Source organism: Lathyrus oleraceus, chromosome 1, assembly GCF_024323335.1.
Source record: "Lathyrus oleraceus cultivar Zhongwan6 chromosome 1, CAAS_Psat_ZW6_1.0, whole genome shotgun sequence".
Lineage (NCBI taxonomy): Eukaryota > Viridiplantae > Streptophyta > Magnoliopsida > Fabales > Fabaceae > Lathyrus > Lathyrus oleraceus.
Genome location: NC_066579.1, coordinates 290,616,827 through 290,640,718, shown reverse-complemented (window position 1 = coordinate 290,640,718; position 23,892 = coordinate 290,616,827). Strand labels below are relative to the sequence as shown.

Sequence of the window (23,892 nt, the reverse complement as noted above, 5' to 3'; positions counted from 1 at the left end):
TTTCTTATGAATCTTGCGCCAAGCGCGGACCATCCTAGATTTCAAGCCTTGGGGATCTTTACCCTCCTGAAAGAACACACCCTCTAGCAAAATGTTATTGGGTTTATCCTTTAGGGGGAACCCAAGCTGACGACGTGCCAAAACAGGGTTGTAGTTAATCCCACCACATGTACCAAGAAGAGGCACATTGGAGAATTCACCACAAGAGTCGATAATCTGCACACCATCATACACACGGTTATACCAAGAGATATCATCATTAGTGAGAGACATGAGGCTCGTGGACCACCGTAGACATCCCTTGTTCTCCTTGAAAGCGACCGTCTGAGGTAAGTGAGAAATAAACCACTTATACAACAGAGGCAAACAACATACAATGGCGCCACCACCCTTTGCATTCCTCATATACAAAGAGAAATAAGCATCACCCAACAGAGTAGGAACGGGATTAAGAGTAGAAAAGATCCTAATAGCGTTCACATCCACAAACTTGTCGATGTTGGGAAACAATACCAACCCATAGATGAGAAGTACAAATATGGCTTCAAAGGCGTCCTCGCTCATAGCCTTCCCATAAACAGTAGCTTGAGCAATGAGGAACTCAGAAGGGAGACCTTGAATTCCACCTTTGGTAGTCATATGAGCACCAACCAGGGATTCATCTACGTGCAACATGTCTGCTATCTCTTGAGAAGTAGGAATACTCTCCAAGCCACTGAACGGCAACTGATCCAGGATAGGTATACCCACAAGATAAGCATACTCCTCAAGGGTAGGCAAAAGCTGGAAATCCAGGAACGTGAAGCAACGGTACAAGGGATCATAAAACTGCACCAATACACTCATCAATCCTTCGTCCACCTGAGTAGTCAGAAGAGGAAGAAGCTTCCCAAAATGAGCTTTGAAACCCAAGGGATCTAGTACATAGGATGTCAAATTCCTTAACTCTCTCAAATCTGGTTGTCTGAAGCTGTACTTCTTTGTATTCCTTCTTTGTCTTTCCATGTCTGAAAATTTTGCAAATAAATCCCTTAAGTTCCTTGAAAATTTTCTTCATTATAGATGATATGGATGCAAATGGGTGCATGAATGCATGGATGCAACAATCACACTCAAGGATCAAGCAAAACACACCAAACAAAGGTCATGGGATGGATCATATTATCCTTAGTATCAATCATCCATTTTGGTGGATTATGGTTTACACCTTATCATCACCCAAGTTCCATTGATATTAAGGATATATGAACGGATCAACCATGAATCAAGGGTTTATTGCAAGTCACGAGCATGGAGTCTTGGTTAAGAACCACCCAAAGGGAATGTACTAGGGTTCAAACCTGCCAAAGATGTTCTACAAGAGGTTCCCATAGTCATCATCCCATCTTTCGAATATTATCGGAGAAACGACTACTCCTATTCCAAAAATATTCCCAAGAGAGACTCTTATGAGTGTAGTATCGCGTAACAATCGTATCAAATCTTACACTTGAATGACTTTCGCACTACATCCTAAAAATATGCCAAGATGGGATTGGTAAACTAAGGTCCTTGGCTTCTAAGGGCTATATTGGAAAGAGTAATGTCTAACCACAACTTACTTGTGTGACATTATTGATCCCAACATGACCTCCACCAAGTGAATGGGCTTGCAAGTCAACTTGCTAAGGAATAACTCCACACAAGTCAACAAGACTATGCCATTTTCCTATCCTAAGTGCACTCGAGTCCGGGTACAGAACTCATCTCACAAAGATCACCAAGCATATAAGGAATTAATATTCAAGCAAATCAAACATTACATACAATACAATAATCCCAAATTGCACAAAAATATGTCACAAAACAATACAATATAACAAGCATGAAAAGTTGGCAAAACCCACTAGGCAAATGAAGTCCCCAGCAGAGTCGCCACTTTTCTGTAGCGGGGTATTCGTTACCATTAGAGATATTGGCTAAATCCAAGGTAAATCATACAAGTCGAGTCGCCACCGCACTTCTATTTATCCAAAGGAATGGTTAGAAAGCGAACAAAAACCTAATAGTTTTAACAAAAACTAGTAAAGGAAACAGAGATCTGGGTAAGGGGGTTGGTTATGCAATGGGAAGGTGTTAGGCACCCAAAACATCCTAGGTACTTCTAGGGAGCCCTTTTCATACTTGTGAAGGTTGTTGTTTTGAAAAAATTTATTTGTGCAAACATGATCGAAGAGATGAGAAGAGAATGTACAAGTTATTTACATTTTTTTTGTCTGGATGGATAAACCCATTGCCTACGTACCATCTTATGAAAAGATTAGGATCAAAACCTCGTAGTTCGGGGTAAAAATCTCAAAAATGAGTTGGTGAATTGATTGGTCCAAAAGCCTTAAGGTCTTTTGTTATCAAAGGGAGAAAACTCAACCAAACCATAAATCCACCATGTGAGGATAGCTTCAACATGCTAGTGAGTGGTTAACCCTATAATAAGCATGGAAGACTCATTGTCCATCATTAAGGATATAGGTGAGTATTACATCTACCACCAAGATAACTCAAACCTAATAGCTAAAGGTTATGAAAAGTTGATTAAGAAAGTGGCCATTGGAACCACAAAAGCACATTTGAATGGGTTATATTTACCAATTAGAAGTATATACAAAAATGATCAAAGTTGACTTAAAGGTTCAATTCAAAATAAGTATTATGAAAAGAAAGTTGGAAAATCAAAAGCATAAGGCTTAGGTTTCTAATGTTGTAAATAGTTAAATGTTTGCACAAAAAGTTTTGGCTTGGGTTAGAGTGGAGAGAAGAAGAAGAATGGCTAAGTCCTAAGCAAAACAAGAGGGTAAAGGAAAAGAAATGAACCACACAAGGAGTTCCTCTCTTGAGATCATATTGATGATCCAAGTAGCTCCCATCCTTTGGAATAAGCAACCACTAAGTATAAGCAACCAATCAAGTCTCACAAGAGATCCTCAATGTATCTTGTATCTTCCACTTAGATGAACATGGCAATGGTCCTCCAATTAAGCTCAAATGGAAACTCCTAGCACAAAAGCACACACATCAAAAGTTCCATGAAGTAAAACGAGAATGGATAAGAGAGAGTTAGAGATTTGGTTCTTCTAATCCATCTTCATCATTAAGATCCTTTCACTCCAATTTTGCATAAGGAAGGTCCTAGAAACTAAGTCCAAATCTCCATTTCTTTGCATAGGGAAAGTCCTAGAAACTAAGTCCATTTCTTGGCATTTAGTTCACCATAATCAAAACAAAACACAAGCAAAAATAATATATACACAATTATGTGCTCAAGTGAGCAAAAGGCAAATGGCATTAACATAAACATGTGCTCAAGTGAGCAAAGAGAAAAGCAAATGAATAATATGTGCAAGAATAGTAAATTGCATTAAAGTAAATTGCATAAAGTAAATTGCATAAAGTAAATGTTAATTGTCAATAGTTAGTGTTAGTAGTTAGTGTGCCATAAGGCAAATTTAGCGCTATGTTAAGCAATCGTAATTGGACTTATATAGAAGTCACAACTATCTACGGGCCGGTCAATAATAATGTAGGCAACAAACACAAGTTAGGAGTCTTGATTAGTGAACCAAGTCCCAACAACTTGCCATGCCAAAAAGAAGAAGAGAATTGATCTTGTATTGGTTTAAACCTTTTGCATGATTTAAAAGACAACCTATCCTTAATGCAAAGCCATTCACTTGATCAATTGATCAAGATGAATTAGATTTGAATCAAGGAAGGTTAAATCCCTATAATCAATGCTAACTTATCAACCTTCAACTCATTGATAAAAAAGAAAAAGAAGAAGAAGAAGAAGAAGGAGATGGATAAGAGAAAAGGAAATGGCAAAATTAAAGTGCATTAAATGAAACCTCATGTACCAATCCTCATATGTTGACCAATGACATTGAAAGTCAAGGTCAAACAATCAAAAACAGAAGTGAGATGAAGATTGGAAGTCAAGAAATGAATAAACTATTTTTGGCATTTTTTAATATTAAAAATAAACTTGAATTAAAATAAATGGAAAGGTCAAACTTCAAAATCACTTCAAATCAACCTTGAAAGGTCCAAGTGATTTATCCTAAGTTCAACAAGGTCAAACAAGGTTTGACAAAAAATTTCAGCATTTTTAAAAGTCAGAAACTATTTTTAATCAATTAAAAATGAATAAAAATAACCTAATTGAACTAAAATCTCAAATAAATCTCAAATCAATTCAAAAACTGATGAGAATATTTTTCATAGATCCATCATCATTCAAATAGGTTAGGAAAATATTTTTGTATTTTTTGAATATCAAAAACTATTTAAAATGAGTTAAAAATAAACAGAAAAGAGAAAATTCACAAAAAATATCAAATGATAAAATAAAAAAATATTAAAAATCAGAAATAGAAACTAGAATTTATTTGGGAAATAATGCAATTGGTCCCATATTTTTTGGATAAAAAATGAAAGAGATATTGATTTTTGAAAATTATTGGGATTAAAGAAATTAAATCAGAAATTCAGAAAATGGAAAAAACCACAAGCGTCTGATCAAGCCTCATTAATTGACGTGGCTGATCAGACGGATGTGAGATGCGCGCGCATGAAAGGCGTGAGTCAACAGCGAAGCATCCAACATTATTGAAAGTCATAAGATCCAAAGGACACGATTCAATCTGGAAATAAGATCAAACGGTCCAGATTTAAACTGGACATGATGAAGCCACCGGAGCCACCGTCTTCTCTGGTGAGCTTCCAGATTCCGGCCAAAATGCAGAACTTCAAAAGGCAACCAAAACGTGCGATCTATACATCAATAGAAAGCTAAGATGATGTACATCATCTCTATACCATCCATTTTCCTTCTAGATCTCTATGATTTGAGAAATCAGAAGTTGAAAAAATCTGGTGTTCATCAAGAACTCAATGAATTTCAAAAATTAAAAGCATAAACATGATGCCTCTATTGAGAGGACTTCAGCCAACACAAAACCACAGCCAATAGGTCGAAGGATTAGGAGAATCGAAGAAAATACTAGTTGGAGTTCAAGTTTGAGTTCTGGTGATTTGAGCTTGAAACCTTGCTTGCTTTATCAAAACAGAAGTTCAATGAAGTGTGTAATGAAGGTCTAGAAGCATTAGATCTATGAATACAACCAGATGAAGATGAATTCGAGATCTGAAAATTTTTGAGAAAAATGCAATTGCTTCTTTAGTGATGGTTGGGGAATGAATTCTGCAGCATTTCAGGTTGAATTGGGTGTCCAAAATGGAGGGAATGAAGTCTCTATTTATAGAGGAATTGGCAAGGAAAGTGTGAGAGGATCCGTGTGCATGAATTTGGATACCACTTGCATGGGCTTGCATGATCATGCACAAGGCCCAAAAGCAATGCCAAATGCAAGCTGAGTTCAAATGCCAAGGGTTTGGATGTGTAATTTGCTTTGAATTGGCTTGTGCAACAAGATTTCAACATGAATTCCACAATTGAACCTAATTATTCACCTCTTCAAAAATACCATTTAGAAAATCCAAGCATAGGCATATGGGTAATGGTTGGAAAGGTATTTGTATGAGGAATAAATGTTATTTTGGTCAAAAGTCCATTTGGAATGTGGAAATTTATGAAATTTGAGTTTAAAGTGTGATGTGCAAAACATGTCAAGGCAAGGTTTCTAAAATTGGCCATCTTTCAAGCCCCTCTTTTTTGATGATGAAAGCCTTAAATGGAAATACCTCCAACATCAAAGTTGTAGATCGTTTCAAGACACTCAAAATGGACCTAAAGTTTGCATCATTTGGAGTTTTTATGAAAGAGTTATGGGCACTTGAAGTTGGACTTTTTTGACTTTTAATGCATTTGGTCAAAAAGGACCTATAATGTCTTACATTATCACATGTATTTACTTTGCGATTTTGAAATTTTGTTCAACATAACATTTGAAGTAGAATTCTTAAGCTTTCCAATGCATTTGATCCCACCTCAAAATCATAAAAAATGAATGAGTTATGTCCTTGGGAAGTTGATCCAAAATTAGGGTTTCAGTCAAAGTGACCTATAATGTATTGGAATGGAAGATGGTTTTCCAAGCTTCAAATCAAATTTAGATGAACATGAAAGTTGTTAATATTGTTCTTAAGAACATTTTTTCTTTTGGAACCATCTCCATTTTACCAACACATCAAAATTTAGGTCTCAGTGCATTTCAAAATAGTCAGATGAATTGACTGATCAACTTTTCAAGTCCACAACTCATACCTTGATGAATTGATGATTGAGGACACTCAAATAAGTTAAAATATGCATGAAATGAAGATTTAGAGAACTTCCCTTGATTGTATTTGACCATGGGCTGAGGTTGCTTCATGAGCAAGGCATTGTGGTGCACAGATGGATTAGGGCTTCCTTGAAGAACAAGACCTCAAACCCTTTGACTTGCTTTGATCAAAATGATGAATTGAGATGCTAGAGGGGAATATTTGATGGATGAGAGCCTTGGGAACCATTACCATGCTTGCTTTCATCTCCTCTTGGCCATGTCATTGCACAAAGGATCTCCTAGAAGCTTTTGACCTTGTGATTGCTCAAGCTACAAACAAAAGATGTTAGTGACATATTTTTGTGCTTTTGGTTAGTAAATAAAATGAGAAAAGCAATGATATACAATTCAAGCATGTTTGGTGATCTCAAACCACTCACAAAGAGTCCCACCCAAAGGCAAGGGAACCAAGATGCTTAATGATCCTTGAGGCTATGCAATGCAATGTTATGATGCCATGAGGGATCTTAGGGACAAAATTGGGGTCTTACAACTGCCATGTGTCATGGTCAGTTATATCAATAGAGAATAAAGAAATCTTTTAATAAGAAGGTCAAACCTCGAGTGTTCAGAGAAGGTGACCTTGTGGTCAAGAAGATTTTGTCGTTCAAGCCAGATTCCAGAGGAAAATGGACTCCCAATTATGAAGGCCCATATGTTGTCAAGAGAGCATTTTCAGGCGGTGCATTGATTCTTACAACTATGGATGGTGAAGAGTTCACTCGTCCTGTGAATGCAGATGCAATCAAGAAATACTTCGCCTAAAAAAAAGAAAAGAACAATTCGCTAAGTTGAAAACCCGAAAGGGCGACTTAGGCAAAAAAGAGCGTCTCGGTGGATTGAAAACCCGAAAGGGCAATCCAGGCAAAAATTAGATACATAAAATAGAAATAATTTCCCGATAAGTTGAGTGCCCCACCATGGGGAAACTTATGCAAAAATTAGGGATTATGGCAAGAAACTGCATTCTGCTGATTCTCAGTGTTTTGAAGACTTGTTTGGGCACAAGGGTTGACATCAGTTCATCATCCTAGCAGCGGTCAGGAGCAGAGTGGATATCAAGAGTTGGTAGAGGGATTAAGGATCATTTGTATTCAATGTAACCTTTTCCATGTAAATTACCATTTTCAACTTTGTAAAATCTATGAAGTCTTGTCATTTATAAACTACCATCCTATTAAATAAAGTTGAGCTTTTATACAAATTGTTTCTACTCTTATTTACTTCAGCCAATAGTTTTAAATTTTATTATGATCATTTTGAAATTAAATTTTTAAATCAAAATCAAGTTTTCTTTAATATATAAAAGCAAGAATTTTTACAAAGCAAGTAAAAGGAATATCAACCGCATTTTAGTAAGAAGCAAGTCCTTAAGTGTGAAGCATCAGAGGTTCCCCAAGCAGTTAACCCTTATGGTATCCCTAGACGTTTGTGTTGATTCAATTCCTCGGTGGAGCGTTTGATCCCCAGTGGAGCTTCTTTCTTTATCCCCTGCTGAGTTGGTTGATTCAGATACCCTGCGGCGTATCCTTGTCCCCAACAGAGTTTCAGTCTTCCATGTTGGAGTTCGTATTTCCTCAGCAGGTGGATCATCATCAGAGATGTTTGATATTTCCCCTGTAGATCGCTTTGGTGTCCCCACCAATCTCCATGTATCTTTGCTCCCAGTCAGAGTTTCCTCCTGGTTTCTGAGCAGCTTTTGTTCATTTCTCTATAGGGTTGTCTCCCATTTTTATGGTGTTGACCTAAAATTCCCCACAGATTGGATGTTCCGTCCGCAGCAGATCTCCTCTGTCCTCAGCTAGGGTTGAGCCCTTGGGATGTTGATCTCTCTGTTCTTCGGATGTTGTCTCCATATATTTTGTGGATTGACCGAGGATTGTACCGGTGGTTCAATTTCTTTGCGACACCTCTGTATCATTTGTGATTGTTTTGTCAGCATAATCATCATATATTCATGACTCGCATATCCTGCATGTTTGATTTGTTTGAGATTCTCATTCTCTGTTATGGCGGTATTTATCCCCATACCAAATTTGGTGTCTGTCCTCCTTCAATTCTAGAGTGTCATCCCCTTAAGCAGAAAGACTTAAACCTTTCTCTGTTTCCCCACTGAGTTTGTTTCCTCGTGGATGGTTGTTATTTCAGTTTTCTCTCCAGTAGATTTTCTGGATGGAATTACTCCCCTTGAGTTATGTCCTCAATGGGTTGAGTCTTGATTGACAGTTTTCTTTCTAGCTCTTACCTAGATAGATACTTTGGTGCCCTAAGAGTTTATTACCCAGTAACTGGTAATATTCTTCTTAGTTTGCAGTTTGTTACTTCTAGCCCAATACCCGGCAAAAGTACCCTTTTTCTCCTCAGTGGAGTCCCCATAAAGTATATCCTTGATATGTTCATCTTAACAGGTGACGAATATCTTTTCTTCCCCCGCAGGAGTCTATCCTTGAAATGTTCACTTTGACCAGTGACGAATATTCTCACTTTTGGTATTCTACCAAGTAAAAGGTAGTTGTAATCCCTATCTTGTTTCTCAGAGAGTTAATCCTTGATATGTTCATCTTAATCGATGATGGGTTTTCTTCTCCTTGTGGTCTTCTACCCAGTAACCAGTAGTTATAAATCCTACTTTTTTCCCTGTGCAGAGTCAATCCTTGATATGTTCACTTTAACCAGTGACAGATTTTCTCTTCTTTGGTATTCTATCCAGTAACTGATAGATGTAATCCCTATTTTTGCTCCCTTTTTCAGAGTCTATTCTTGATATGTTCATCTTAACCGGTGACGGATTTTCTCTTTGATTGGTCTTCTACCTAGTAACCGGTAGTTGTAAATCCTATTTTGTCCCCTCGTAGAGATAATCCTTGATATGTTCATCTTAATCGATGACAGATTTTCTCTCTGATTGATCTTCTACCCAGTAACCAGTAGTTGTAAATCCTATTTTGTCCCCTCGCAAAGATAATCCTTGATATGTTCATCCTAACAGGTGATGGATTCTCTCTCCGACGGTTTTCTATCCAGATTTCGATAGATGTAATTCCTACCCTTTTTTTGTTCAGTTGGTATATCCTTGATATGTTCATCCTAACCGATGACGAGTATCCTTCTTGACATTTTCCAAGCAAGTCTATCCTTGATATGTTCATCTTAACCGATGACGGATTTTTTTTCCCTGTTGAGTTTATCCTTGATATGTTCATCCTAACCAATGACAAATACTCTCATTCTTTGGTCTTCTGCCCAGTGACTGGTAGTTGTAAATCCTATTTTTCCGTATTTGTCCCCAACAAGGTTATTCTTACCCAATAACCGGTAATGAATACTCCCTCCTGGCGGTTCCCAGCGAGTCATCCTTGATATGTTCATCCTAACCAATGACGAATGTTCTCTCTGTCAGACTTTTATTATCTCCTTACCCAATAACAGGTAGTAGATAATAAATTTCTGCTCCTCCTGTGTTGAAGTTTATTTCTCCCTAGTTGAGTTGAGTGCATTTCCTTAGTGAAATCGCTTTCCCCTGCACGAGTCGAGCACCTCAGTTCTATCCTGACTCACTCGTATCCCCTGCAGATGTTGTTAGCTCCCCGACTGAGTCTTCTCCATGTTTGCATGGAATCCCTCTATTCCCCAGTAGTTTTGAGTCGTAGCCTGGCCTACGCATAAGTCCTTTTTATCCAGTAACCGGTAATGAATACTCCCTCCTGGCGGTTCCCAGCGAGTCATCCTTGATATGTTCATCCTAACCGATGACGGATGTTCTCTCTGTCAGACTTTTATTATCTCCTTACTCAGTAACAGGTAGTAGATAATAAATTTTTGCTCCTCCTGTGTTGAAGTTTATTTCTCCCCAGTTGAGTTGAGTGTATTTCCTTAGTGAAATCGCTTTCCCCTGCACGAGTCGAGCACCTCAGTTCTATCCTGACTCACTCGTATCCCCTGCAGATGTTGTTAGCTTCCCGACTGAGTCTTTTCCATGTTTGCATGGAATCCCTCTATTCCCCAGTAGTTTTGAGTCGTAGCCTGGCCTACGCATAAGTCCTTTTTATCCCCTCAGAGTCTCTGTTTCCCCAACGAGTTTTCCTTATGGAATACATTGGGCTCCTGCGGATTTTCGGTCTCCCTGATTTCTTTTTCCTTTATGGCAATATTTACCCATAGAGCGTTAACTTTTGCATTCATATCATATGCATCATGAGGTCTCTTAGGGACCAAAATTTGTTTCTATATGTTGTTATTTAAGCCCATCCTACTGAGTCGACATGAAGATTTTAACCTTCGCCTCCTCAGTCAGAATGTCCTTAAATAGGGGCAGCTGTAAGACCCTAATTTTGACCCTAAGATCCCTCATGCAATTTCATCATAAGCATTAGCATTACGATCATACTTTGGCATCCTCCTTACCCCTTTTCATTGGGTTTGTTTTGGGAGAGATCACCAAGAACTTTGTGGTTATAGCATACTTGTATTCTATCATTTCACTAACTAAAATACCAAAAATATGTCTTTGCATTTGCCTAACTCTTTTGTAGGTAGGGCATGATCTCGTTGACTCATCAAGTTAGCATCTAGGGTTTGAGACCCTCATGAACAAATAGCACAACCAAGAATTGATTTAAGAATGGTTATGAACATTATATATGAGTCCCAATGATCTCTACATATTATATTGATCAAGTTTTCTTCAAGAGTTTGAGGGTGATTTGCCTTGTAAACCCTAGTTTGACTGGGTATCTTGAGTAACTTCTCCAACAAGCTATCTTACCAATTGATCAAATTTCTTAAGGGACAATTAAAAATTCATCATCTTATGCATATATGATCTACCATGAGCCAAGAAAGTCAAGAGAATTGGAAATTAGCAAGTTGGTTGATGGTGGTTGGCCAGATGAATTCTTCTGATCAAAACTGGGTCTTCCTAGACCCTATCTCCTACAATTTTCACCATATCAAAATGATTCCAAGATTAAACTTACTCTAAATGACATTCTAAACAACTTTCATGTTGAGACGTAGAGATAGTTTTGCTTGGAAAATCATTTTCTATGTTGAAACATTATAGGTCATTTTGTCTAAACCCTAATTTAAAAGTCAACATCCCAAGGTCATAACTTGCTCAATTTTTATGAGATGAAAAATTTACAAGTTTCACAATCAAATTGAATGTGTCTACTTCAACTTTTATGTTTAGAGTGGGAGCTTATTCAACTTTTTTGAGCATGTGATATAAGGTTACATTATAGGTCACTTTTGACCTATACCATTGATCAAGTGATTTTTCCAAACTTCAAAAGTGCATAACTCTATCATTTCAAATCCAAATGACATGAAATTGGTGACCATTTTGAAGGTATTTGACATATATACAACTTTAATGAAGACACTTTTCTCATTTAAAGCTCATATAAAAAGTTAAGCAAGGTGGAATATTGAGACATATGGCTTGACACTTAGAAAAATGTTGATATGTCAAAAATTTCCAAACTTCCACCTCAAATTTATCCAAGTTCCAAGCTCCAAATGAAAAAGTGTTGAACATGAAAGTTGTTCCTATTGATCTCACCTTTCCAAATAACTCAAATTCATTAATTTTGGACAAGATATGCGTAGGCTGCGCATGGCTTAAACAGGGTGATATCACTTGGCATGGATTAAACTTCAAACATCAATGTGCATTTGCCTTGCAATCCAAGCTTACTTCAGAGCATCTGATGTTCATTTATGGACCTCAAGCAATCATTTCATGGGCCTATGCGCGCCCATGCACTATTACATCACCATTTTCCAAAATTAGAAAGTGAATTAGAGTGTGCAATTATCAACCATTTCAGCTATAAATAGAGCTTCAATTGCTCAAAATTTCACACACAATCGTGCCAACTTTGATCCCCCATTTCAAACCCTCACTTCTCAAAGGATAAGCCTAAATAATTCTCTTGAATTTGAGCTTGAATCTCCACTGTTTTGGAATTCAATTCTCCAGGAATCCATAGCTTTTTAACCATTCAATCCTTCTCCTGCAAGCAAGTGGAGTGAGTCCAAGCACAAGCAAGATCAAGAGCAGTTGAATCCAGACCTCCATTAAAGGTATTTCCCAGAAATTTTGAACTCTTCGATTCTCTCAAATTCTTGCTAAATTCTATTGATTCTTTGGTTGTCTTAAGTCCTACCAATGTAGGCAAGAAGATTGAGTTGCTTTGAGGTCAAATCGAAGCAACTTAGTTCATGTGCCTCAAATTTCAATTCCACATATCTCTCAATATACTTGGAATTGGAGTGAATGGAGGTCAAATTCGAGCTCAATGCCATTTTTTCTTTAAGATCATGTCCTTGTTTTTCTTTTTGGTGATGGTTCATGGTGGATTAGTCCGGTGAGGTCCACCGGAAAAGATGACCGAAGCTCAAGGCTTTGAACCACATGATCCGTCCCTCGCGTTTTACTCTTGATCGTTGGTGTTGATTACCCAAGTTGCAGCGTTGTTGACTCAAGTCCATGTGGAACGCGCGCTAGGGACCATCTGATCTGCCCCCACAATTAATGAGGGAGATCTGATGGTCCATGTAATTTAGATTTTCTGAATTTTTATTTTAATTGCATTATTTTCAATAATTCATATTAAATTCAATATTGATCTAAAAAATATGGGACTTTCACAAAAAAAATTCAAATATTTTTCTCTTTTATATTCTGAATTAAAATTATTTTTTGGATAATTATTAATATTTTTCATTATTAATTGATTTTGCATTTGGCCTCTTCTTAATTCATTCATTCCATTTGGCCTATGACATCTCAAAGTCCTAATGCTAGTTGATTGAAAAATTGACATGAGTATGGATGAGATTAGGCCACACCTTTTGCATATTCTTTTTTATGTGTGGTATGTTTCATGAGCATAGTCCATTATACTATGTCTCTAACATGCATTAACACTAAAATTCTATTGCCCGACCTCAAATAGTTGTGACTTCTACATAAGTCCAATTACGATTGCTTAACATAGTGCTAAATTTGTGACACAAAAGGCATAAGCATTCTAGTTAGTGAGATTGTAAGTCTCCCCTCTTTCATGGTATTGTGTGGAAACTTGACCTTCTTTCCTTCCTTTGGAAGATGTTTTGGTCCAGGGATCCATGCTTGTAATAAGTGGGTTGAGTGTTCTCCAAAGAATGTCTTGAAAAGCAAAAGCAAAACAAAATTAACTCCTAACCTACTAACTACTAACTTTTAATTTCATGCTTTTACTTTAATGCAATTTACTTTTAGCATTTTATTTCATTTGTCATTGTTCATATCATTCTAATTGTTTATGTTAATGTAATTTTCACTTTGTCCATTTGGACCATATTGTGTGATATATTTTGTTTGTGTATACTTTGCTTGTTTGTGTGGTCTTTGACCATTAATGTACATAATAGTCATAAAAACCCTAAAAAACTTTTGAGTGGACTGTTGGCTTGATCTTGAGCAAATGGACTTAGAATCTAGGCAACCTTCATATGCTAAAGGACTTGGCCAATGCCAATTTGTTGAAGAACCAAGTGCTTGCAATTTGAAATTCATTTGATACATCCTTGAAGACCTCTCTAGGATTCATCTGCAACATGATCATTGTGAAGCTGTTATTTTGAACCTGTGACTTGTGGAATTCATCTGTTACATGGGATATTTTGAAGAAGATCATGGAAGGGATAAGGTTGGATGAGGCCATCTTTATTTGATGCCTTGCTCTTCAAGATAATATAATTGTGCATTAGTGTGTTGCTTGATTCTAAAAGTCAAAGGGAATTCTGGGTCTATTGACATTCTTGTCTATTGGATTGCTACCCACTTGGTCAGATCTTTTCAACTCTAAACTTTTAAATTTTGTGCATAGGGTAGTCTCTTCATCTTCTCCCCATTTCTTTAATTTCAAAATCTCTCCCTCCATTTTCAAAATCTTCTTTGTGTGAACTATTTTTGTTCTAAACTTTGACCACTTTTGCAAAAAAAAAAGATAGAAACTTTGGCCTTATGCCATTGCATTTTCAAACTTATTTTCTTAAATCAAACTTGTAAATAAACTTAACTATACTTGACTTAAACTTTCAAAAAGCCAAAAAGAACTAACTCATTCAAACCATTTTAGGCCTTTGTGCCTTTCAAACTTAAATTTTGTTAAAAGCAATGCATCCATTTTGAAATTTGTATCACGAACTACGAGGTTTTGATCCCTCATTTTTATATTGGTACGTAGGCACAAGTCTGAAGATCTTGTCAAACATAAAAAAATATAATTAATGAATTCTTTTTTCACCCCCCATTCTATTTGTTTGTAAACATCACTTTGTACAAAATACATATGCACACAAAAAGGGCTCCCTAGGAGTACCTAGGACACTTTGGGTGCTAACACCTTCCCTCTGTGTAACCAACCCCCTTACCTGTGATCTATGACTTTTATTAGTTTTTATTTGAAAACTTCTTACTTTTTCGGTTTTGTTCGTACTTTTTCCCTTTTCCCTTGGAAACAATAAAAGCGCGGTGACGACTCTTGTTATTTGATCTCTAGCTTGGCAATAGCTTGATGATCATGAATTTCCCGCTATAGTAGGGTGATTGGATGATCAAAATGAAGCAAGGTTAATGGTTGAAGGATCCCCAAATTAGAGTTTCTTGAGCCACAAGTTTTGTCAAGAACCAAAGCCAAATGAATTAGGGTTTGAGATGCAAGGGTCACATTAAGATGTTTAAGAGGTATAGGGCATGAAAAAACTTTAGATTTGAGGGGTCATCAATGGCATGGACAAGATCCATGGTGAACCATGACTTGTACAAGCCAAAGGTGGGTCATGAACTAGGGCTTGATCCTTGGATTACCAGATAAATCTTGAAGCTTCTTCAAAGGGGACTCACCATCCAAATTGGGTTTGAGGAGTGAGTGAGATGCCTTGAATGATCCTCCAAGCTTTGTGGGATGCTTAAGGATGGAATTAGGGTTAAGGTGGTTTGGGCACACCTTAATAGTGGCCTAAGGATCTTGAATCTTCACAGATGAATCTCATGCCTTGAATTTGTGGATTCTTAAGTATAGATGCATATGAGATGGCATATGTGGTATGTATACTCATGGATTAGGGTTTAAGAAGGTGATATGGGGTATGGAAAATTTGAGGGTATGACAGTTGCTGCTATTTATTTTCAGTATAAATTTGCACTATTTAGTTTCAACTTGAATTTTTTTATGTTCAGTCTAATATATTCATTAAATAACAATATGTTTCCTATAACCATGTCCGGCTAAGCTCTTAGAGCCCAAAATGTAAGGACTATTATTCTGAAGAGACTCGGTAAATTACATTGACACTGATTTTCAATATTAAATTATTTTTCTAGTTCTAAATTTTATTTCTAAAAGTCAAAAGCTTTGCACAACAATGAAAGCACTCAAATATTGGTTTCAGCGCGAAAGTGTGAAAGTGGTATCCGATCATAAAATTTGCATTTTTAATTTCTAGAAACAACTACAGTGCTTTATTAATTAATTAGGACTTATCGGTTTTAAAAAATTGTTTCAAAATTGTAACTTGTGGAGCGGCAGCAGATAACTACGGTTTCGAAACATAACACAGGCTGCGTGAAAGTGAGTAGTGTTTTTAAATTATTAATTCCTCCGAAAATGATTTTTAAAACCAAACGAAATGTTGAAATTTATCTGAGTCCTGAAGGTACCCAAAAATTACATTTTGGTCTCTATTTAATTTAATTCTCAAACTATTTTTTTAGATCCGTCCTCAAACAAAACAATTTTTCGATAACCTTAGATTTACAAAGCGACAAAAGATAACAAACGGTTAATATTGGTCTTTGTGGGTTCTACAATTTTTTTACTATAATTGATTGTTCAGTGCACTTGCTGATATCACACAATAGTCAAGTTTTTAGCAACGTATAGACTAATGTATTTCTATATTTTTTTCTTCTATCAGCCTAACACTCGCTCAACTGGAGACGAGTTAGAACAACTGTTTTATGAAATCGAGCATTTCATTCACCTCAAACGTCGAATACGAGAACTTAGAGCCATATTTGATCATATGGCTAAACCAGATATCCGTCCTCTTAAGGACTTCGCAGTCCCATCTCAAGATGAGTAGAACTCAAGCATTGTTCCATATGAAATCCAGGCGAGCAACTTCGAATTGAAACCTTTTCTACTGCAAATCGTGCAATAGAACCAGTTCTCAAGAAATCCCACTAAGGACCTAAATCTTCATTTGTCGGTGTTTATACAACATGCAGACACGTTAAAGAGTAATAACTTACATCCATAAGCAATTCACTTACGTTTTTTTTCCTTTTTCCCTAAGAGATAGAGCCAGATCTTGGCTACAGTCTATACCTTCAAACTCCACCACTACTTGGAACGAACTAAAGAAGGAATTCTTAGCCTGATATTTTCCTCTGAGCAAAACAACAGTGCTAAAAAAACACATAACTACCTTCAGACAGACAGAAGGAGAATCACTTTTTAAAGCTTGGGAACAATATAAGGACATGATGAGACTATGTCCTCATCACAGTCTAGAGAAATGTCTCATCATCCATACATTCTATAATGGTTTACTCTATATCACAAGAATGGCCATAAATGATGTAGCTAGCGGTGCTTTAATAGATAAACCCTTCAATGAAGCTTACCAGCTTATTCAGAACATGGCCCAGAACCATTATCTATGGGGAACTGAATATGCTCAAGTAGAGAAAACACCACAAAAGAGAGGCATGTTCAAAGTAAATGGATTAGATCATGTGAGTGCTAAGATCGACGCACTCACTCAAAAGACTAACAAATTACCATTACCCATCCAGCTACCGTATCTACTGTAACTCCAAACTATGAGATTTGTAGAATGCAAGGACATGTGACCACTGATTGTCAACTTTTGATAGGGATTGTGCCAGACCAAGTTAACTATGCACAAGGAAATCCCTATTCAAACACCTATAATCCTGGATGGAGAAATCATCCAAAATTTTCCAACAAAACAACAATGTGTTGTTTGCTCCTAGTCCATCACCAACAACACCTCAAAATTTCCAAAAGGGAGTTACCGCTACTCCATTTGTTCCTAGAAAATCAAATTTGGAACTTATGATGGAGAACTTCATTGCAACCGAAACCTAGCAAAATAAAGAATTTATGAACCAAAATGTTCACACACAAATAATCTGGTGAGACAATTGGCAAACAAGGTTAACACCATGGCTACACATAACAAGATGCTTAAGACACAAATCTCTCAAGTAGCCCAATAATAAGCGGCTACTGCTGACACATTTCCATGCCAACCCAACCCAACTCAAAAGGCCATCCTAACGCCATCACACTACAAAGTAGGACGGAACTAGATGAGCCTGTTGACCCAAGAATTTCAGACCCTGCGATGTATAGGAAAGTTGAGAGAAAACCAGTGAAAGTAGTTGACGAGAGCCTAGGAGAACTACATAAAGCTGATAATGGGGAGACAACCAAAACCAATGAAACTATTGAAAAAGAGAAGTCATATGTGCCTTCACCTCCTTATAAACCAAAAGTATGATACCCTCAAAGGGTCTCCAAATCAAAGAATGAGAGACAGTTCAAGAAATTCATAGAGCTTCTAAAACAACTTCATATTACTATACCTTTCACATAAGCCATTACACAAATGCCCTCTTACACCAAGTTCTTTAAGGAAATCATGTCCAATAAAAAGAAACTTGAAGATGACGAGACAATGGCACTCACTGCAGAGTGTAGCACCATTATCCAAAACAACATACCCCAAAAACTGAAATACCCTGGTAGTTTTTCTATTCCATATGTGATAGGTAAGTTTGTCATTGACAAGTATCTTTGTGACTTAGGAGCTAGCGTAAGTCTAATGCCCCTTTCGATTTGTGAGAAGCTAAACTTAGGAGACTTAAGACCTACGAGGATGTCCCTTCAGTTAGCCGACCGCTCCATTAAATACCCTGTAGAAATGATGGAAAATATTCCAGTGCGTATTGGCCAATTCTATATTCCTACAGATTTCATAGTGATGGATATAAAGGAAGACTCTAATATACTTATCATATTAGGAAGACCTTTCTTATCCACTGCAAGTGCGATAATAGATGTAAAACAAGGGAAACTAACATTCGAAGTAGGTGAAGAGAAACTTGATTTTATTCTTTCCCAATTTCTTAAAGCTCCAACTATAAATGACACTTGTTGTTTCATAGATATTATTGACGAATGCATAACAAAATTAGCATATGAACGAGCATCTCCTATTAAGGAACTGATCAAACTTCCAGCTGAAGTTATGCTAGAAGAAGATGTGGCCGAATATGACCGCCCAAATACTGATGATAGCTTAAGAGAATGTCTTGCACTTACACCTGATCCTATGCCAAGCCTTAAGAAACCTTCAGTAGAACTTAAGGTACTACCCAAAAATCTAAGATAAGAGTGTCAAGATGGACACCTTGATCGTCCAATAATAGTTAATGTAAATCTTGATTAAGACGAGACTAAGAATCTCTTGGTAGTGTTGAAAAAGTATCATATTGCTTTAGGCTAAAATATTTATGGTCTAAAAGGGATAAGCCCCTCAATGTGTATGCATCGAATTATGCTAGAAGAGGAATCTAAAGCCTCTAGAGAGAATCAGTGGAGGATTAACCCTATCATGAGTGATGTATTAAGAAAGGAAGTGATGAAACTGCTTGAAGCTAGAATAATTTATCCGATCTCGGACATTCAATGGGTTATTCTAGTGCATGTCGTACCTAAAAGGAGGTGTTATGGTAGTTCATAATGAAAAAGGAGAATTTATAGCAAAACTCATAGAGACTGGATGGCGAGTGCGTATTGATTATAGAAATCTAAACAAAGCAACCCCAGAAGGATCATTTCCCCCATCCATTCATTGGTCAAATGCTTTAACGTTTGGCTAGACACTCATATTTTTGTTACTTAGACAGTTACTCAGGATTTTTCCAAATACCAATTCATCCAGATGACCAGGAGAAGATTACCTTCACATGTCCTTATAGAACATTCGCTTACCGTCGAATGCCATTCAAATTATGCAATGCTCCCGCGACCTTCCAGAGATGTATGATGGAGATATCCATAGACTTCGTAGATGATATCATGGAAGTATATATGGATGATTTTTCCATATGCAGATCAAGCTTTGAAGGGTGCCTTGCTAATTTAGAAAACGTACTAGAAAGTTGCATAAAGGTAAACTTAGTCCTTAATTGGGAGAAGTTCCATTTCATGGTAAACAAAGGTATAGTTTTGGGACACATAATATCTGAGAGAGGAATAGAGGTTGACAAAGAAAAAATCGAAGTTATTGAGAACCTCCAACCACCTAAGACGGTCAGAGAAGTCTGTAATTTTCTTGGACACACCGGATTTTATCGACATTTTATTAAGGATTTCTCTAAGATAACTAAATCTTTAACTAGCCACTTGATGAGATATGTTGAATTTATCTTCAACGAAAAATTCCTTGAGTCATTTAATCTCCTTAAACACGCCTTGATCTCTGCACCTATTATGGATCGGTCACCATTTTCACTATGTTTTCGTCGCTTATCCGACAAGAAACCAAAGATTTGGGGACACTGTGCAGGCATTATGGTACCTTTAAAGTTAATTTTCATTTTCGTATGTTATTTAAGCATTTTTATTAATTTTCAGTTTTATTGTATGTTTTCGCGATTTTATATGTTGGTTGTCTGTGGTGATGTCCTCCAGGTTCAGGTAGAAGATATGAGGGAATCGATGCGAGACAGTGAGAAGTTCCAGCAGTCGAGGAAAGAAAAATTCTCAACATGGGAGGCCTGACACGGCCACCCGTGTCACCTGACACGGCCACCCGTGTCACCTGATACGGGTCGTGTCAGGAACAAGGCAACACAACCCAAGAAGAACCAAGACAGAGGCCTGACACGGCCGCCCGTGTCAGCTGACACGGCCTGTGTCAGGTCACCTGGGGGCATGGAAGAGCACCTTTGGCGTTCCAGGAAAAGTAGAGAGCTGACACAGCCACCTGTGTCAACTGACACGGGTCGTGTCATCCCGGGCGCATATTTTTCCAGTTTTTGGGCTTTTAATCGGGCTTGAGTTGCAGGGACGTTTTGGAGATTTCCACCATTTGCCTAAGGATTTTTCACTATATTAGGAGAGTTTCTACAAGAGAAAAGATCATCTTGGAACGAGGCAAACACAAAATTGTCATACGATCAAGGATTACAGAGATCAAGGAATTCGGAGAGCGGAAGGTTTTCATGAGCGGAAGTGATTGAAGATTCAAGTCATCCAATTACTTGTAATATGTATTTTTTATCTTGAATTTATTTTGAACAATATGAGTAGCTAAACCCCTCAATGCTAGGGGGTGTCCCTGATTTAGAATTGGAATGACTTTGAGTGTATGATTGCATTTATAATATTGTTTTACGGTAATATATTGATTTGCTTAATGCTTTCTCTTTCAGACCAATCGAGATTATTGTATGGTTATCAATTAGGATGGACCGCCATTGGTAAGGTTTTCATAAGATTACTTTGTAGTAGAAATCACCTAGGACTAGAGATACCCTGTATGAATAAGAGCATTCTTGATAGAATAAAGCTTAACCTCACCCTAATTTCCTATGGACATAGAAATTAGGGTAGAATGATTTAAGTTTTTCTCACCAAGGACTTAGGAGAAAATACCCTTGAGAACTGGTAGTAATTGATATTTGTTAAAGCAATAGTGACTCAGAGTTGTTACAAGAGAAAATCATACACCTTCCCTGGCATTGTTCCTCTTACCTTGCAAACCCTTATTTTTATAGTATTATTTTCTTTTGCCTTTGTTTTTTATCTGAATCTAAAGACCCCCAACAATAGTTTTTGTTTAATTGAACGATAATCTGAACTAGATATTGACTTGTAGTCCTTGAGATCGACATTCATGGAATTTCCCCTTTATTACTATAACAGATAAAATAGTACACTTGCTATTTTTCCGATCAATTATGCAACCTCCTAATTGGAGTCAACCATTTGAGATCATGTGTGATGCAAGTTATTACGTCGTAGACGCTATCCTAGGATAACAGAAAGATAAGAAACTTCATGTCATTTATTATGAAAGCATAACCCTATATGTAACTCAAATGAATTATGCCATAACCAAAAAGGAACTCTTAGATGTGGTATTGACTATTGACAAATTCCATTCTTAATTAGTATGAGCTAAAATAATTATTTACACAGAACATGTAAGGGAACTAAAAACGTGGTAGTTGACCACCTGCCAAGACTGGACAATATTAAGCTAGAACATGTGCCCATTAATGACTATTTTACCTATAATAGACTGTTTGCGTCAGCTGAAATCGAAGGACTTAGATATGATCACTGTGCTGGTTATCTTAAAAGCAAATACATAAAGATTAAGGACAAAATGAAGGAAGAAGCTGCATTGGCCCTAACCATTGTACCATGGTATGCTGACTTCATAAACTACCTAGCAGCCGGAGTTCTACCTCCAGATATGACCTACCAACAGAAGAAGAGATTCTTCCACGATTTAAAAAAATTCTATTAGGATGAACCCCTCCTTTTCAAAAGAGGAGTCGATGGTAACTTTCAACGTTGTGTTCCTGAGGAGGATATTCAGAGTATCATGAACCACTGTCACGACTCTCCTTGTGGAGCACATGCTAGTACATCAAAGAGATACGCGGAAATTCTTCAAGCAGACCTTTATTGGCCTAACAAATGGCGCAATGTCCATACTATGGTCGTGAGCTATGACTGTTGCCAACGCACCAGAAACATTTTCCGACGATATGAGATGTCATTGAATAACATATTATATGTAGAGGTCTTTGATGTTTGGGGAATTGATTTCATGGGTCCTTTCTCATCCTCAATGGGAAACAAGTACATACTCGTGGCAGTAGATTATGTATCTAAATGGATAGATGTCATTGCCTCTCCTACAAATGATGCACGAGTGGTAATTAAAATATTTAAGAATAATATTTTCCCTTGATTTAGTGTAACAAGGTTATTAACAAGTGATGGAGGATCACACTTCATATCCAAAATATTTGAGAAGCTGTTACAAAAGTATGGAGTGTGACATAGAATAACTACACCTCACCACCCTCACACGAGCAGACAAGTAGAAGTTTCCAAAAGGGAAATTAAACAAATACTAGAGAAAATCGTTGCAACCTCTAGAAAGGATTGGTCAGGTAAGCTTAATGAGGCACTATGGGTATATAGGACAACCTACAAAATTCCCATAGAAATTACACCGTTTAAACTTGTGTATGGAAAATCATGTCATCTACCAGTCGAGCTTGAACATAAGGCTTATTGGGCCGTTAAGACCCTAAATATGGACTATAAAGTTGCTGATGGAAAAAGAATATTAGATATGCATGAGTTATAAGAAGTAAGATTAGATTCCTATGAGATTTCCCAGATATATAAAGAGATAACTAAGAAATGGCATGACAAGCGCATCAATAGAAGAGATTTTGCAGAAGGGGAGCCAGTACTTCTCTTCAACTCCAGATTGAGAGTTTTCCCAAGGAAGCTTCGCTTCCGATGGTCGGGACCATTTGAAGTAACAAAAGTAATGCAGTCTGGAGTAGTTAAAATCTGGATTAAATCAACTAGGTCGTTCATAGTGAACGGGAAGATCCTTAAACACTATCGTAATGAAGAAGAAATAAACTACTATGATAACTTAAAACTAGATGAGCCCCCTGCTAGTAAGTCCGAGGAATGAATTTAAAAGCACGTTAAGCTAACAAAGTAAAACAAAGTGATGCGTGAGAGGTAACCCACATATTTATTTTCTTTTCACCTTCCAAATAAGATAAGCGGAAAAATAAACCTTGTTGACAAATCACTAACATTGTCCGTGTTTCATTTTCAGGTCACTCTCATTCTCCATATCATTTTTCTACTAACGATTATTTGAGAATACAACACATTGACAACCAGAGGATCATTTTCAAGGATGACGACCATAGGAGGCGCTATAAATTCTTATCACAAAGAACTATTTCTCCAACCAGGTATCTTGATTTTCAATGCCTAGAGGCCTTGGCCTAAGAGACAACCTTAGATATATGTTCAATTAGATCAACTGGTACCAGTTCTCAGTTGCCCGACATGACACCTTCTAGAATATCACATTAGAGTTTCTTAGTTCCTTCAATTATTATCCTCACAGAGGAGTAGGTAGGGACAAAGGTAGAACTATCTTTAGACTTTCTGGGCACGATTATACCTTCAATCATAATGAATATATGTGAGATGTTAGGATTCTAGTCTGGCCAAGACATATTCACTAAAGTACCAGGCGATAACTTCATGTAATATGAACTCGATAATTTTTAGGGTAGCATCACCATGGAAGCCCCACCATACTATGAGAGGATGAATGCTACCATCATTCATAACTAAACTATTAGAATCTTCCAGATGGTCTTAGCAGAAACTTTATCTAGGAAGAGTGAAAACACTGACAT

The 23,892-nt window shown here is 37.1% G+C and overlaps 1 protein-coding gene and 1 non-coding gene across 2 annotated transcripts; one reads left to right on the top strand and one right to left on the bottom strand.

Moving 5' to 3' along the window:
• Nucleotides 1-16,779: 16,779 nt before the first annotated feature.
• LOC127116530 (small nucleolar RNA R71) lies at nt 16,780-16,886 on the bottom strand. Its single transcript, XR_007801359.1, has one exon. It is a non-coding gene; the product is annotated as a small nucleolar RNA R71 (small nucleolar RNA).
• A 1,125-nt stretch (nt 16,887-18,011) lies between these two features.
• Nucleotides 18,012-21,947, top strand: LOC127103735 (uncharacterized). Its single transcript, XM_051040969.1, has 3 exons — nt 18,012-18,773; nt 20,045-20,138; nt 21,730-21,947. The coding sequence occupies exons 1-3, from the start codon at nt 18,012-18,014 to the stop codon at nt 21,945-21,947; spliced, it is 1,074 nt and encodes a 357-aa protein (XP_050896926.1).
• Nucleotides 21,948-23,892: the final 1,945 nt, after the last annotated feature.